Source organism: Ahaetulla prasina, chromosome 11 (assembly GCF_028640845.1).
Source record: "Ahaetulla prasina isolate Xishuangbanna chromosome 11, ASM2864084v1, whole genome shotgun sequence".
NCBI lineage: Eukaryota > Metazoa > Chordata > Lepidosauria > Squamata > Colubridae > Ahaetulla > Ahaetulla prasina.
The window spans coordinates 10,913,286-10,931,194 of NC_080549.1; the positions used below are offsets into that span (position 1 = coordinate 10,913,286).

Below are 17,909 nucleotides of genomic sequence, written 5' to 3' on the forward strand. Positions count from 1 at the left end.
CCACTGGGAAAACATGGAAACTCGGAGCTCGCCGACTGCTTTGGTACCCATTTCTGAAAAGGTCTTGCTTGTTTATTTCTGTTTGGTTGAAACAATTGACTCCTTGGGGTGGGAGGGATGGAGTTTTCAGAATCATCAGAATTAATGAATGGCTGGATGGATCGTTCAGTGTACACATGGACATATTTTTGGCAGAATTAGACAAATATCTGCTTAGCCATTTTCAATTTCGATATTCCGTTGTGCATTAAACTTTCTATGAGTTAAGAATGTATTTATTTATTTATTTATTTATTTATTTATTAAACTTTTATACCGCCCTTCTCTCGAAGGACTCAGGGCGGTTTACAGCCAATAAAAACATACACAGAACAAAAGTTAAAAACATAATTAAAAAACTGATTATAAAATGGCCTAATAAAGTTAAAACTAATACAAAACCACCATAAAACCCCCACTTAAAATTTTCCATCAGGCTAGCCCCGCTCGGTGAAATAAAAAAGACTTGAGCTCGCATTTAAAAGACCGGAGGTCGGGAAGTTGGCGCAACCCAGGAGGCAACTCGTTCCAAAGGGCAGGAGTCCCCAAAGAGAAGGCCCTCCCCCTGGGGGCCGCCAGTCTACATTGCTTGGCTGACGGCACTCTGAGGAGGCCCTACTTATGGGAGCTCACAGGCCGATGGGAGGCTATAGGTGGCAGTAGGCGGTCCCGTAAGTAACCCAGACCTGTGCCATGGAGCACTTTAAAGGTGATCACCAACACCTTGAATTGCACCCGGAAGACCACCGGCAACCAGTGCAGACTGCGCAGGAGAGGTGTTATATGGGAGCATCATGGAGCGCCAACTCAGTAAGCTCAAACTGCCCAAGGACCTGCTGATTCAATTCTACAGAGGAATTATTGAGTCTGTCATTTGCACCTCTATAACTGTCTGGTTCGGTTCTGCAACCCAACAAGAAAAACACAGACTTCAGAGGATAATTAGAACTGCAGAAAAAATAATTGCTACCAACCTGCCTTCCATTGAGGACCTGTATACTGCACGAATCAAGAAGAGGGCCGTGAAAATATTTGCAGATCCCTCGCATCCTGGACATAAACTGTTTCAACTCCTACCCTCAAAACGACACTATAGAGCACTGCACACCAGAACAACTAGACACAAGAACAGTTTTTTCCCGAAGGCCATCACTCTGCTAAACAAATAATTCCCTCAACACTGTCAGACTATTTACTGAATCTGCACTACTATTAATCGTTTCATAGTTCCCATCGCCAATCTCTTTCCACTTATGACTGTATGACTATAACTTGTTGCTGGCAATCCTTATGATTTATATTGATATATTGATCATCAATTGTGTTGTAAATGTTGTACCTTGATGAACGTATCTTTTCTTTTATATACACTGAGAGCATCTGCACCAAGACAAATTCCTTGTGTGTCCAATCACACTTGGCCAATAAAAAATTCTATTCTATTCTATTCTATTCTATTCTATTCTATTCTATTCTATTCTATTCTATTCTATTCTATTACCCGCGCAGCCGCATTCTGGACCAGTTGAAGTCTCCTGGTGCTCTTCAAGGGGAGCCCCATGTAGAGAGCATTGCAGTAGTCCAGGCGGGAAGTGACAAGGGCATGAGTGACCGTGCGAAGGGAATTGTATTGAGGCAACGACTGGCAACAGGGCAGACATTTCCTTATCTTATACAGATAGTCCTTGGCTTACGACTGCAATTGAGCCCACAATTTCTGCCGTTAAGCAAGAGATTTGTTCAGCGGGTTTGGTCCCATTTTACAACTTTTCTTTGTCAGGGTTCTGACGGATGCCCTAAGTAAATCATGAACCTTTTCATATTATTAAAAGTATTGTTGCAGGGTATTAGCTGTTCCAATTATTAGTAGTAGTGGTAGAAATGGGGGTTGGAATTGATTCGGAAATATCAAACATGGCGTTTAGAACTACAATTGGTCTTGAGTGTGATTGCGCATCTACTTTGCAACAAACCGCATGCTTCAAACCAAAAGAGATTTGTGATTTCATAATTTTAATAATTTATCATTGCAGTTCTCATCTCAATCAAGGCAGTGTGTGTTTGTTGGACTTGAAAAAATAGCTGTGATGTGTGATAAACTCACTTATGTTTTATTTGTGGTGAAGTGGCAAAATAACAAAGTCAACTTAGTGAATCCTAGTAGAGGAGAGGAGAGGAGAGGAGAGGAGAGGAGAGGAGAGGAGAGGAGAGGAGAGGAGAGGAGAGGAGAATTAGAAGGGACCTTGGAGGTCTTCTAGTCCAACCCCCTACTTAGGCAGGAAACCCTACACCACTTCAAACAAATGGTTATCCAATCTCTTCTTAAAAACTTCCAGTGTTGGATCATTCACAACATCTGGAGGAAAGTTGTTCCACTGATTAATTGTTCTCACTGTCAGAAAATTTCTCCTTAGTTCTAAATTCTCCTTAGTTTTAAAACAAGAGGACTATTAAATCTTGTTTTCACCACTCCACTTGAAGTCCTTCTGTTATCATGTAACTTGCCTTAAAAATCTAATTTCTCAAGCAAAAGATTCATTTCTTCCTTCAGTTAAGTCAGAGTAGGTCTCAGATAGACTTTGCATTGAAAATAAAAGATATTTTTTTGTCTTAAAAAAAAAGAGAGACTTTTTCACCCTTTGACTTATTAAGCAGATAGCAACTGTTCCTAAAAACCTGTTGTTGTTGTTTTAATTTCATTTCCCCTCCATCCACTACTTTATTTTTTAGACGAGTCAGTAACTTCAGTAATAGTCCTTACTTAGACGCCTTGTTCATTTATTATTATTTTTCTCTGCATGGCAAATCTGCCGTGACAAAGTTTTTTTTCCCCTTTCATTTGTTTTTCATTTAATCCTTTTTTCTCCTGGCGCCTTATTAGAAAGTGAAAAATTACCATTTTATTATATATACTTTCATCATCTCTTTTTTATTGTTAACCTGCAGAAATCAGTTGCCATAACAGACATGCTAACTGGATCGGCTTAACACAACTTGCTGATTCTTTTTTTTTTCCCCAAGCATTTCTAATTTGTACTTTTTATAGTTATAATTGACTTTTTTTTTTTTGGACAGACAGACAACCATCATGGACACACACAGACATACAAACCTCTTGAAAACTCTGACTGGCAGAATTGTAACTGTCTATTCCTATCCTAAAGCATAGAACCAAAAGCTAATCTTCTCATTAATGTGCTTCAATTAACAGTTAATTAGCATCTTCCAGCATGAATCTTCTACCCGAACCAGGAAAATAGATTTCTGTTTCTGCTGCTATAGAAAAAGTAAAGTTGCAGAGACTTTATGCTGCCAACAAAACAAAACAAAATCATTTTCTTAATATTTATCAAAGTAGAATGAATATCAGCAAACATAATTAACCTGCTAACTTACTTTTTTTTTTTCCCTGCCAAAGATGTTTGTATACAATGTAGAATTTATTATGTATTCACTCTAATAGATTTTCTTTTTCTTTTTTTACTTTTCCTGGGGAAAATCAGTATTTATTATGGATTTATACAATTAAACAAAGATGATTAGGGGACTGGAGACTAAAACATATGAAGAACGGTTGCAGGAACTGGGTATGTCTAGTTTAATGAAAAGAAGGACTAGGGGAGACATGATAGCTGTGTTCCAATATCTCAGGGGCTGCCACAAAGAAGAGGGAGTCAAACTATTCTCCAAAGCACCTGAGGGTAGAACAAGAAGCAATGGGTGGAAACTGATCAGGGAGAGAAGCAACCTAGAACTAAGGAGAAATTTCCTGACAGTTAGAACAATCAATAAGTGGAACAACTTGCCTACAGAAGTTGTAAATGCTCCAACACTGGAAATTTTTAAGAAAATGTTGGATAACCATCTGACTGAGATGGTGTAGGGTTTCCTGCCTGGGCAGGGGGTTGGACTAGAAGACCTCCAAGGTCCCTTCCAACTCTGTTATTATGTTATGTTATGTAATGTTAATAGTGCAAGCTTTACTTTCTGCAGAAAAGTAGGTGTTGCTTTAGAAAAGGAACACTTACTGTCACCCAGTTACGCTAAAGAACAAAACGGGCTAGTTAAAAAAAAAAAGATCCTTTTCTTGTTGCCCCTTATCTTTAAAAAAAGAAAAATGTCAAACGAAATGAAAATGGGCAGATAAGGATGTCATCTGGCTTTTTTTAAAAAACGGAAACACTCTGCGTTTTTATTGATTTTGTATGCACATCTGAATATTCGGCTTCAGCCCTCATTCATCGGCTCTCATGCCTTTTCTGTCAAGGGACATTCGGCGTGCTGACTTCATATGCCAGTGATGGCGAACCTTTTAGGAACAGAGTGGACAAACCCAGAACACCAGAAACCCGACGATCAGCTGACTAGCACACATGCGTGCCTCAGAAACACAATGACCAGCAGGCCGGCGTGCATATGCGCCTCGGAAACCCGACAACCAGCTAGCTGAGCTGGGGCGATGGCACATGGGCCCACAGAGAGGGCTCTGTGTGCCACCTCTGACACGTGTGCCATCACGGTCATATGCCATCAAAATTAATTTAGGGCAGTGATACAAATCCTGAACTTGGAGAATAGATCGATCAACTCCTTCAGTGCTATTATTGCAACTCTTACATTTCCCACCAGACTGGATACCAGACCAAGTGATGCCCATAATTTAAGACCTGTTAGCTGTTTTTTTTAAAAAAATAAATAATAATATCTCAATAGTTCCAGTTCTTTACTGTCTTTTATCCAATACAGTCTTTACTGTCTTTTATCCAATACAGTTTGTTAATCATAACCTGCATTGTGCTCTCAGATCTCTTTGTGTAACCAAAAGACATGAAGCACATCCTGTGGAATAGGTGTAGAAATCATTTCACAGCCTCTTTCCCCTTCCCAGCTTTTGATTGAAATGACAACGGCGACAACAACAACCCCAAAAGACCCCTTTGACAAGTGGGCAGCGGGCACAACATTTGTCTAACTTGCCCAAGGCAGTTTTGGAAACAGTAATTCGCAAAAAGTATAGGAAGGTTGTTGAAAAGGAAAAACACAACAAAAGCAAACATTTGTTAAGGTTGGTAATTGCCAGTGCCAGCAAGAAATTTATGAAGTTCAAAAAGTTGCTCCGAGATTAAATGCTTGCTTCATTAATGTTTCGCTATCTCTTATAATTCATTTTGGCAGGTAAAAAGTCGTTAGGTACTGGGCTTCTAATTCTGATAGAGAATAGAATTGAGTAGAGTAGAGTAGAGTGAAATAGGAATAGAAATAATAGAAATAGAAATAATAAAAATAGGGTTAGGGTTAGGGTATAGGTATAGATATAGATATAGAAATACCAACCGAAGATAATGTAATTAGAAAAGTTTTGGAATGTGCAGAAATGGATAAGCTTACGAAGGAGATACAAGATAAAGAGGAAACAGAATATTACCTGGTATGGGAGAAATGGTATAAATGGTTGGAGGAAAAAGAAAAAAGATAAGGAAAGATTAAATAATGGTTGAAATAGGAGTAGAAATATAAGAACAAATAGGAGGAAACAAAAATTGTTGAAAGGAATTGTTTACATGTTTATGTCTATGTATATATGTAAATAAAGTAATTAATATTAGAAATATATGTATAAAAGATACATTTAGGATTAGGGAGAAAAAATGTATAAGTATTGGTTACCGACGCGAAACTGTTGAAAAGAACAAAGTGTTAAAATCTCTTTCTATATAGAGAAAGAGAAATAGAAATAGAACAACAGCACAGAACAACAGAACACAACAGAACAATAACTTTATTGTCACTTTAAATGTACACTAATCAGCATACGCTAAAATGAAATTTTGTTGCATACAGCTCTCAGAGGGTCACCACCTCCAATATACACTACATAATATAAACGAATAAATAAATAAATACAGATAAATACAGAATTCTGCAGATAGCCACATATATTATATGTCAAAGAGAAACAACACAGTCTAGTTCGGATGTATATCTGTACATGGTGAGATAAACAGATCTTGTGAGTTTGTCGAGACGGATGGTATAGGGAACAAAGCTCTTACAGAATCAAGTAGTTCTGCTAGAAATACTTTGAAACCTCCTCCCAGGGTGGGAGCAACAGGAATAGACAGTGAAGTGGGTGTGTGGGGTCTCTCACAATGCTTTGATCTCTAAGCACATAGTGCTTAGAAGCAGCATCCTGAATACCAGGAAGTGAGCTTCCTATGATCTTCTCAGCTGTCCTTACCACTCTCTGTAGGGACTTTCTATCCGAGGCACTACTGCCAGCAAACCAAACAGGTGTGCAGTTTTTTAAAATGCTCTCAATCTTGCCTCTGTAAAAGATGGCCAGGACAGAAGGAGAAAGATGTACTCTCCTCATCCGACGCAGGAAATGCAGACAGTAGTTTGCATGCTTCACTAAGGATGATGTGTGGATGTGAGGACGACATAGTGAAATATTGTTTTGATCTCATCTGTTTCATTTCACATCCATCTTGCTACTTCTTCTCAGGTGTTCCCAACTATCCAAGAAAATACTAATAAACTTTTTTATGTTAAAAAGTTGTAGAAATAGAATAATATTGGTCAGGTTAGGCTGATCGTTACAATAAGCAAGCTGATTTTTTTTTTTCTGGGACTGGTCCCTTTTATTTCTTTTGCATCATAGTTATCTCTGCAAATCATAAATCTATAAATAAATAAAGCTAACCTTACAGTATGTTCCTAAGGATGTAAGTCTGTTTGATACATTTTGTTTCGTGCTTCTGTTTACTTCCCTGTTGGGCAGGCATAACTTCAAAATATAGTTTTCCAGATGGAGTCTATTCCGGATAAACACCAGGTTTCAGTGGATTGTGAGTGGTTGTAGTATAACACCCACCTTATGAAGTGAAGTGTATCCCTATTTGTATTTATGGTGAAGTATATCCCTATTTAGCAAGACCCTTGTTCAACTAGAATCACAGATAGAATCAAGATCATGTGAAGTGTTAATCCTACTTTATAATGCCTTGATAAGACCACACTTGGAATATTGCATCCAGTTTTGGTTGCCATAATGTAAAAAAGATGTGGAGACTCTAGAAAGAGTGCAGAGAAGAGCAACAAAGATGATTAGGTGACTGGAAGCTAAAACATATGAAGAACGGTTGCTGGAACAGGGTATGTCTAGTTTAATGAAAAGAAGGACTAGGGGAGACATGATAGCAGTGTTCCAATATCTCAGGGGCTGCCCCAAAGAAGAGGGAGTCAAGCTATTCTCCAAAGCACCTGAGGGCAGGACAAGAAGCAACGGGTGGGTACGAAACAAGGAGAGAAGCAACTAAGAACTGAGGAGAAGTTTCCTGACAGTTAGAACAATTAATCAGTGGAACAACTTGCCTCCAGAAGTTGTGAATGTTCCAACACTGGAAGTTTTTAAGAAGTGGGATAACCATTTGTCTGAAATGGTGTAGGGTTTCCTGCCTGGGCAGGGGGTTGGACTAGAAGACCTCCAAGGTCCCTTCCAACTCTGCTATTCTATTCTATTCTATTCTATTCTATTCTATTCTATTCTATTCTATTCTATTCTATTCTATTCTATTCTAACTGCTCAGATGTCACCTATTAAAAAGTCTATTATTCATTTAATTTCATTCTATCTGGATTTAACTGTTTTGTTCAATGGAGTTCTTGGCCTGAACTGGTTTTGTAAGTTATCAGATTTAAACAACGAAGCAAGCTTGTTGTTGTTTCATTAAAAAAAAAAAGCAGTTATCCTCCTGGTGCTTTGAAAGGTGACATTATGCTATATATTTTTCTCCCCTCCAGGCAATTTAAGTATACAAGCCAAGTCTATAAGAGGCAAAGTTCCTCTCGATTTTCTCTGCATAAACAAACTCCTGTGTTTGCTATGATTAATACAGGAAGCGTTGAAGGAAAACCATAAAAGAAGAGAAATGGAGGAAAAAACCAAGAGGGCCAAACTTGCCAAAGAAAAAGCAGAGCGTGAAAAATTGGAACGGCAGAAGAAGAAAAAGCAGCTGATTGACATGAATAAAGGTAAGGCGGATGTGGACAGAGCAAGATTGGAGAATTCAGTAAACGCCCTCATTCATTTGGCCTTCAGGAAGGGTATCAAATCCTGGTTCAGCTGGTTAGCCTGGGGCCCAAGGGGCCACTGACCTCTGGAGGTGGTTCACATGGTAAGAAGAAGGTTTCATCCCTGTACTGTCCATCTCCTTGATTCCAGTTTATTTGTTAATTTATTTTATTTTATTTTATTTTATTTGCATTTACATCCCGCCCTTCTCCGAAGACTCAGGGCGGCTTACACTATGTTAGCAATAGTCTTCATCCTATTTGTATATTTATATACAAAGTCAACTTATTGCCCCCAACAATCTGGGTCCTCATTTTACCTACCTTATAAAGGATGGAAGGCTGAGTCAACTTTGGGCCTGGTGGGACTTGAACCTGCAGTAATTGCAAGCAGCTGCTGTTAATAACAGACTGTCTTACCAGTCTGAGCCACCAGAGGCCCTTTAATAATATTTAATAATATTTAAATAATATTTAAATTATTAAATATTAATAATTTAATACATTGTATTTATTAATTTTATTTAATAAGTAAATTTATGTGGTCGCTCAACTCAATCTCAGTGATTGTGGGCAGGCTTACCTTTCCTACCGGCTTGCTGATGTGCATGAGCCCCGCACGCCATCATCTGCACATGCGCAGATGGTCAAAACTGGGACGTGACGACATCCCGGTTTGGTGGGGGAGCCTCCCGCCGCTTGCACTACCAGCTCTCTGAACTGCTCGCTGCCAGTACTACCGGCTCCCGTGAGCTGGATACAGCAGGCAGCATTTCACCCTTGCAATAACCCCTCCCTCCTCTTGGTGACAACCATCAAATGAGCCATTTGGAAGGGATCTTGGAGGTCATCTAGGCCAATCCCTTGCTCACGCAGGAGACCAGTACTAGGGATTCAAACCGCCCCAGGAACTACCGACCTTTCTGATCAATAAACTCAGTGTCCCACTCTGTGGTCCCCAGGCCCGCTGGCAAAATCAGGTCTTGCAAAAAGGTGTTGAAGTGGAGGGAGCCATCTTATCTCTGTGGGGATGATGTCCCGTGGGGACGGATGGACGCACACACATACACACAAACACACACACATGTGTGTCTGTGTGTACCCTGTTTCCCCTAAAATAAGACCTCCCCGGATAATAAGCCCAATCGGGCTTTTGAGCGCATGCACTAAAATAAGCCCCCCTCTGAAAATAAGTCCTCCCTGAAAATATTAAACCGCATGCCCAGCCGGTCCACTCCATTTTGTCTGTGTTAGGGAAACACAGGTGGAAATCAGGTAAGACGGCAAAAGGATCCCCGTCTTGTTCCATGCGCCCCAAAATAATAAGGCATTCTTGAAAATAAGGCCAAGCACTTATTTTGCGGTTCAAAAAAATATAAGACAGGGTCTTATTTTCAGGGAAACACGTGTATATGTAGATATATATGTATATATTTGTTTTTGTAGGTTTTCACGGGTATAGGTATGTAGGTCTTGGCATTTTCTGGTCTTTTCCCATATAAGGTTGAGAGTATCTTGGCAACATTTCGACGAGGTCTCACTCATCATCTTCAGGCTGGTATTTTCGGCTTCGTGCTTCTGTGAGCAAAGAAGCACAAAGCCGAAAACACCAGCCTGAAGATAATGAGTGAAACCTCGTCAAAACGTCACCAAGATACTGTCAACCTTACACGGGAAAAGACCCGAAAATGCCAAGACCTACATATGTATATATGTATATATATATGTTGATCCTTTTACTGGAATAGCCCTATAGGTGAGAGGGACAGCATATTCATTTAATAAATACATTTAACAACTAAGAACAGTTAACTGGCTATTAAGGACAAGGAACCAACTCTTTCTAAACATTTCCACAATTCTTTTTGAATGCCACGTTCGTTGCCTTAGCGCTATTTGTTTAATGTCTTTTCTAAAGTCTTTTGTATTGAGTTACATGAGCTTCACCCATTCCTTTTGCTTTAAAAATGCAATTGTATTGTTTTTAGTTTTGTTTTTTTAAATGATCCCTATTTTGCAAGCTTCTTTCCAAAAGGGAGGGTGGCAGTGAACCCTTTTCTTCTGCAGTTTGGAGACTGTCCTTACTTTAGAGCAGGGTTGTCAAACTCAAGGCCCGCGGGCCGGATGTGGCCCACAGGGTGTTTAAATCTGGCCCGTAGAGCCAGTCTGGAAATATCAAAGGATCAGTACACGGAGCCTCCGCGCAGCCCATGTTTGGCTGGCAGAGTGCTGCAGGAGGACTGGATTGCACTGGATTACAATTATGTGGCCTCATATAAGTACCTGACCTGGATAGAAAACAAGCAGCATCCTATGTTAATACTACTGTTTAATGCCAGATTTTACATACTGTAGGTCCATTTAATCTACAATCAGCAATCTATAATTGACCTCTGCTGTTTACCTCTGCTGTTAGTTCTTGTGTTACCAGGTTATTTACGCTATTGTGTTTTTATTATTAGTTGAATAATAAACATACAATAGTATAAATAGCTTTTCTGCCTGGAAAAGCAATTTGTTATTAAACAATGGGGTATAAATTTAGAAATAAAAAGTTTAGTGGAGTATGAAGAATAAGTAATAAATATTTGCCAGTCATATCTGGTAGAAGAGATAGGAAAATGGCGGTAGTAAAGAACTGTGGAAAGAAAGAAGAGAAGGGGAAAAAATGCATCTTAAGCCTGTGTCAAACGCCACCATGGCCACGCCCACCATGGCCACGCCCACCCCTGCCACTCCAAGGTCAAACACAACCGTGATGCAGCCCTCAATGAAATCAAGTTTGACACCCCTGCTCTAGATGGACAATCTCTCGAGAGATACAGGATTCAAGTTTGAATCCGAGTAAGGGTATGGCTAGCTGATAAAAGCTAAAAAGCTTGAAATAGATCTGTACTAGTCTCCCTTTATTTCTTTATCGGCAAATATATATTTGGTATAAAATGGCTTGTCGTGAATGCGGCTGCCTGAGGGCTCCTGGATTGGAGCTGAAAGGTGAAAGGGAAGCAGTTTGCTCCCTCCCACATTGGGGCAGACAGGTCCTTCGGCAGAAAAACACTGTGAATAGAATAGAATAGAATTTTATTGGCCAAGTGTGATTGGACACACAAGGAATTTGTCTTGGTGCATATGCTCTCAGTGTACATAAAAGAAAAGATACCTTCATCAAGGTACAACATTTACAACACAATTGATGATCAATATATCAATATAAATCATAAGGATTGCCAGCAACAAGTTATAGTCATACAGTCATAAGTGGAAAGAGATTGGTGATGGGAACTATGAAACGATTAATAGTAGTGCAGATTCAGTAAATAGTCTGACAGTGTTGAGGGAATTATTTGTTTAGCAGAGTGATGGCCTTCGGGAAAAAACTGTTCTTGTGTCTAGTTGTTCTGGTGTGCAGTGCTCTATAGCGTCGTTTTGAGGGTAGGAGTTGAAACAGTTTATGTCCAGGATGCGAGGGATCTGCAAATATTTTCACGGCCCTCTTCTTGATTCGTGCAGTATACAGGTCCTCAATGGAAGGCAGGTTGGTAGCAATTATTTTTTCTGCAGTTCTAATTATCCTCTGAAGTCTGTGTTTTTCTTGTTGGGTTGCAGAACCGAACCAGACAGTTATAGAGGTACAAATGACAGACACAATAATTCCTCTGTGTGTATGTGTATGTGTGTGTGTGTGTGTGTGTATAAAAGGTAAAGGTTCCCCTCGCACATATGTGCTAGTCGTTCCCGACTCTAGAGGGCGGTGCTCATCTCCGTTTCAAAGCCGAAGAGCCAGCGCTGTACGAAGACGTCTCCGTGGTCATGTGGCCGGCATGACTGAATGCCAAAGGCGCACGGAACGCTGTTACCTTCCCACCAAAGGTGGTCCTTATTTTTCTACTTGCATTTTTTACCTGCCTTCGAACTGCTAGGTTGGCCGATTTGCCCAAACCAGTAGCAGAAATCACTGGGGGGGGGGGTGTCTGCCCTCCCCCACCCACCCACACCGGCTCTATGCCATCCTATTTAGGCAGTTTTTGAGGCCGGGCACATGCGCACAAGCAAGCAAAGCGCATGCGCGGATCGGTAGGGAAAGTAAGTGAATACCACACCTGTTTTAGCTGCCAGCTCCGGTGCAGATTGACAATTGGATACGCTAAAGGAAGCCAGGCTGAAATTGCTGGGTAACTGAACTGCCACTGTATTGTGGCACAAGGGCATTCGCCGAGAGAGGGTATGAGGAGGAAGGCAGAGGAACGAATCTATAGGCTCTTAATATCTCCGCTTTGCAGAGTTGCAAAGCACAGTTGAAATGCTTTCTTCTCCATCCCATCGGATTTCCGAAACAGAGAAGAGAGATGACACAAATATGAATGAGATTGAACGAGAGATTACTTCAACTCTGCAGTTTGCTGGTCCTTCCCTCTGTGATCATTTCAGCTCCATGGTGAAGCACAGCTTAATCCATCCCAATCATAAAACACATAAAAAATGCACAGTGTGTGACTGCAGCTTGTCCTTTTCTACCCAGTGAGCAAATCTGATGGGATTCAGTGAGAGTGAAAGAAAAAAAAAAGCAATATTTCTCTCTTGACAAATGTGATACAAGATGCCAAGGTATATTAGTTGTGTATCAGAATAAATCACATAATGAGTGTGAATTGAGGTAGTGGGACTCCTTAGGGCTTCAACGGATCACTTATATCTTTACCATAAAATCAGCATAGGTTGTTATTTTGGGTTTGTCTTTTTTTTTTTTTAAAGGTACATCTTTGGTTTGTAATCTATTATTCAGCAAGGCAATTAGTGTTGTGTTATTTTAAGGGTTTGTGTTTTTTTTCTTTAGCTTCTAAAAAATTGTATGTGTTTGTATTCCTGCTTTGCTGCAGTAAGTTTGTATATTTGATAGCTTCAGCAAAGTTACACTCACATTTTTCCCTTCTACTTCTAAATTAATGTTGCGTAGATCCCTCCAACAATTGGAAGGAATTTTAAGGCTAGATGATCACATTTTGCCATGCATATTACTCTGCTTAGTCAAGTTCTGACCACTTCCTTTAGTTCATTCCACGTACTCCCCCACTCCCCGCCAAACAAGCCATACATACTTACTCTCTGTAATGTATCGTACTTTTCAGAGTATAAGCCTAAAAGGGGGTAGAAATGTTGGTGCGTTTTATACACTGAATACAGCCATTTTTGGCCTCCTGAAACCCTGCCCTGTGCATCCTGTCTTTGCCAAAAATAGGTGCTCCTGGGGGCTGGGGGGGACAAAAATGTGACGCGTAGAGTAGGGGTTTCCAACCTTGGTCCAGGGGTCTCCAACCTTGGTCCCTTTAAGACTTGTGGACTTCAACTCCCAGGAACTCTGGGAGTTGAAGTCCACAAGTCTTAAAGGGACCAAGGTTGGAGACCCCTGGCATAGAGGGTTTCGGAGGCCAGAAATGGGCCCCTTTTCTGCAAAAACGGGGGCATTTTTGCCGTCCTCAACCCCCAGGAGCACTCTGCAGGCTCCCAAACCCCATGTCCGCCCCATTTTTGTGAAAAATGGGCCTGTTTTCATGAAAAACGGCCCCGTTTTTGGCCTCCCAAACTTCCCACATGTCACGTTTTTGCCCTCCTCAGCCCCCAGGGGCATTCTGCAGGCCGCCCAAACCCTCTGCGCATCCCATTTTTGAGATAAACTGGCCCATTTTTTGCAGAAACGGCACGCACAGATGGTTTGGGAGGCTTGCAGACTGCTCCTGACAGCCGGGGAGGGCAAAAACTTTTTTCTTCTTCTTTATCTCTTTGAAATCTTGGTGCGTTGCATACACCGGTGTGTCTTATAGTCCAAAAATATGGTAATTCACTAATCATGTGTACATAAATAGACCCGCATCAACCATATTCCTCTAAGTCGGTGTTTCCCAACCTTGCCTACTTTAAGATGTGTGGACTTCAATTCCCAGAATTCCACAGCAAGCCATGGGGGATTCTGGGAATTGAAGCTGGCTGGGAATTTTAGAAGTTAAAGTTTCCTAAATGGCCAAGGTTAAGAAACGCTCCTCTGGTTATCATTTTCCTTTCATTGCATAACAAAAGTAGAAACATGATGGCTCAGTGGTTAAGGTCGCTGAGCTTGTCAGCTGGAAAGTCCTGAGAGCTGCATGATGGGGTGACTTCCTGCTCCTGGCTCCTGCCCACCTAGCAATTTGAAAGCATGCAAATGCGAATAGATAAATAGGTACCACCTTGGCGAGAAGGTAACAGGATTCTGTGTGCCTTGGCCTATAATCATGCTATATAGCCACATGACCATGGAAAGGGTCTTAGGACAACTCCCTCGCCCCCAAAAAGGAGATAACCATCACCCTCTAGAGTTGGACACAACTGGACAGGGGAAATCTTTACCTTCACCTTTACCTTTGCATACCGAAAACATTGAGGGTGCAAAGAACAATAAGAAGTGTAAGAGCTTTGGTGACTCAATGGGTAGAATGCAGTACTGCAGACTTTTTGTGCTGATTGCTGATGGCCAGCTGCCAGCAATTCGGCAGTTCAAGTCTCACTGACTCAGGGTTGACTCAGCCTTCCATCCTTCTGAGGTCGGTAAAATGAGGATCCAGATTGTTGGGGACAATATGCTGACTCTGTAAACCTCTTAGAAAGGCCTATAAAGCACTATGAAGCAGTATATAAGTCTAAATGCCATTGCTGTTAGGAGCCCTTGTGGCACGGTGGTTAGAATGCATTATTGCTGGCTAACTTTGCCCACAGTCTAGAGTTCGATCCTGACCGGCTCAATGTTGACTCAGCCTTCCATCCTTCTGAGATCGGTAAAATGAGGACCCAGATTGTTGGGGGCAATAGGCTAATTCTGTAAACCGGTTAGAGAGGGCTAGAAAGCACTGTGAATATAAATCTAAGTGCTATTGCTATTACTAATTCAGATCACAAGTCAATTGTTGTTGGTTTTTTACTCCACTTTGAATTATGGCAAGAATATAAGAAATGTATATTGCTGTTACGTACCTGGTGAATACAAGTCTGCATTCAATCCAATACGAATCTATAATCTTATGCGTAACTAAGCCGCTATAACTATTCAGTTATCACATTTCTTTATGAGGTACATAAGTATGTAGAATGAAACCGGGGCCACCCACAATAGCAACAGGCGTTAATGCAATAAATGTATTAGAAAACATTTTGATGCAAATAGTACTTAATCAGAAACAATTTACATCTTCATTATCACTGATTACCATGGCAATTAAAATCACCTGTAAACTTAGTGGCATAAGAATAATGGGAAGAATGAGCTACCTCACTTACAAATTAGCGTTGAGTTAATTGTTTTGAAAGGTATATTAACATTCCCTTACCACAGATGAACATAATAGAGTGAGTTTATTATTGGGGGATTGACGGCTATCTGGCATGTCAAGTTATTTTGCCTCGGAAAACACATTAGCATCCAAATCGCTAAATCCTAAGCCCATGTCTATTAATATTCAAAATTGTATTATGTGAATAGCTTCATTGTACTTCGTGCAGCAGAGTTAATTCTGTTCTTCTGATTAACAATCCAGGGTAAAGAGACCCAATTGCTGTTAAAAGAGAGGAATCCATCCGTTTTAACTTCCCTTGACAGATCTAGGTAACTAATGCAGCTCTGCAATGTATGAAGCACAGTTACAGACTCTTTCATCTGACATCTAAATGCCTTTGTGCTGCACCCGAAACCATCTGGTTTATAGCGCTCCAATGACCGCATGCTTGGACATCCTTTGATTTTCCATTGATCATGATAATCGATTACAGGAGAGGGGGAAAAAAGTCTTGAAACATCACAAGGACGAATGATGTTTTGATAGGGTGCTGTCGTATCCCACTCCCCCTCCGACGACCGGGTCTGGGAAGTCTGTATCAAGCGTGGCCAAGAAGCCTCTGCAGCTTTGCCAAATTCCTTTCAGATTTCTCAGGGCAGGCAGGAATCCAAGGTGTGACTTCAGCAAACTAAATGAGACTTTGCTTGACTCAAAGTTGCTTGACTCAAGCTGGTCCTTTATATAGGTCATGGGGTGTGGCTCCATGACTCAGCACTTATCCAGGCCTGCCCCTCCCTTCCTTCTGCTGACATCGCCTCTCAGATCTCCGGAAGCGAGGATCCTCCCACTTTAGATTGTCTTCTGCTGTTTGAGAAAGGGAGGGGTCAGAAGGAGCAGGCCCGGGCAATTCCAATCCGTGGCTGACTTCCTCTGATGGCTGCATGTGAGTGAGGTTTTTTTGCTCATTCCTGACATTCCCTCCAGGCATGGGGCCAGGGCTGGGGGCTGGAGGCATGCCAGGCCATTCCTCTTCATTATCAGACTCTGAATCTGATAGCAGGCCCGGCAGGAGATGGGAGGGGCCTGGCTGAGGAGAGGAGGGAGGACGAGGCACAATAGGTGCTAAAACATGATTTCTGAGGGTAAGGTCATGCTACTCTGGATGGGTGAAGAAACCATTCCATTCCACCACCATACAGTAGTGGCCAAAATTGTGGAAACCTTTTGGGAAAAGCGTATTTTCTAAAACTAGCTAATACCGTGTTTCCCCGAAAATAAGACCCTGTCTTATTTTTTTTTGAACCATGAAATTAGCGCTTGGCCTTATTGCCATGCGCTCAAAAGCCCGATTGGGCTTATTATCAGGGGTGAAATCCAGCAGGTTCTGACAGGTTCTGGAGAACCGGTCGGGGAAATTTTGAGCAGTTCGGAGAACCAGTAACAGAAATGTTAAGTAATTCAGAGAACTGGCAAATACCACCTCTGGCTGGCCCCAGAGTAGAATGGGGATTTTGCAATATCCTTCCCCCAGGAGTGGGGTGGGATTGGGGATTTTACAGTATCCTTCCCCTGGAATGGGGTGGGAATGGATATTTTGCAGTATCCTTCCCTAGAGTGAGGTGGGAATGAAGAGTTTGCAGTATCCTTCCCCTGGAATGGGGTAGGAATGGAGATTTTGCAGTATCCTTCCCCTGCCATGCCCACCAAGCCGCACCACACCCAACAAGCCACGCCCACAGAACTGGTAGTAAAAAAAGTTGGATTTCACCACGCAGGGGATGTCTTATTTTGGGGGAAACAGGATAACACCACTTTTTTTTTTAGTAGTACCGTAAAATTTTATATCGATGGAAAGATAATTTAATCAAGAATGTAATGCAATAACTTTAATGAAGGATTTACTATTAGAATAGCAGTTACAGTATAAAGAAAAAAAGTGAAACACAGTAGAAAGAAAGACATATACAAAAATTATTATCATGTCAGTTAATACTAAGTTGGGTCACATTTACTACGAATTATGGCCTTACAATGTCTTCCCATGGAGAGAACCAAGTCTTTGAGTTCTGCAGCTGTTATCATGTGAAACCAAGATTGAACGATTGTTTCTATTCACTGGGTTTTATTGCTGGGTCGCTTCTGACTAAACCAGTTTCTTTAGTCAGCTCCATAGATTTCCAATTGGGTTAATGTCTGGGCTATTCCCAGGCCATTCCAGCAGTGGAATAGGATTATCTTTAAACACACATAGACCCCCCAAAAAAGTGGTGTTATTAGCCATCAAATCTCAAAAATACACTTTTCCCAAAAGGTTTCCACAATTTCGGCCATTATTGTAAGGTCATCATGATCTCAGCTAACTTCACAAGACCAGGGCACAACCTGAGCCTTTCTATTTAGTACTGCACCATATAAATATTGTATACCTTGCTTTGTGCTCCAAGCACTGTGATCTTTTGAACGCTCTTCCCTTACACTAAGTCCTTGAAGTAATTG

At 41.1% G+C, this 17,909-nt stretch overlaps 1 protein-coding gene across 2 annotated transcripts in view; it reads left to right on the forward strand.

The window, feature by feature from the left end:
• The window catches only part of DIAPH2 (diaphanous related formin 2), a 415,247-nt gene that overhangs the window by 253,838 nt on the left and 143,500 nt on the right, over window positions 1–17,909 (forward strand). For both annotated transcript variants that reach the window (XM_058154563.1, XM_058154564.1), the window contains one exon: window positions 7,938–8,073. In XM_058154563.1, the coding sequence (XP_058010546.1) occupies window positions 7,938–8,073 (136 nt within the window). The remainder of the gene's footprint in view (window positions 1–7,937; window positions 8,074–17,909) is intronic.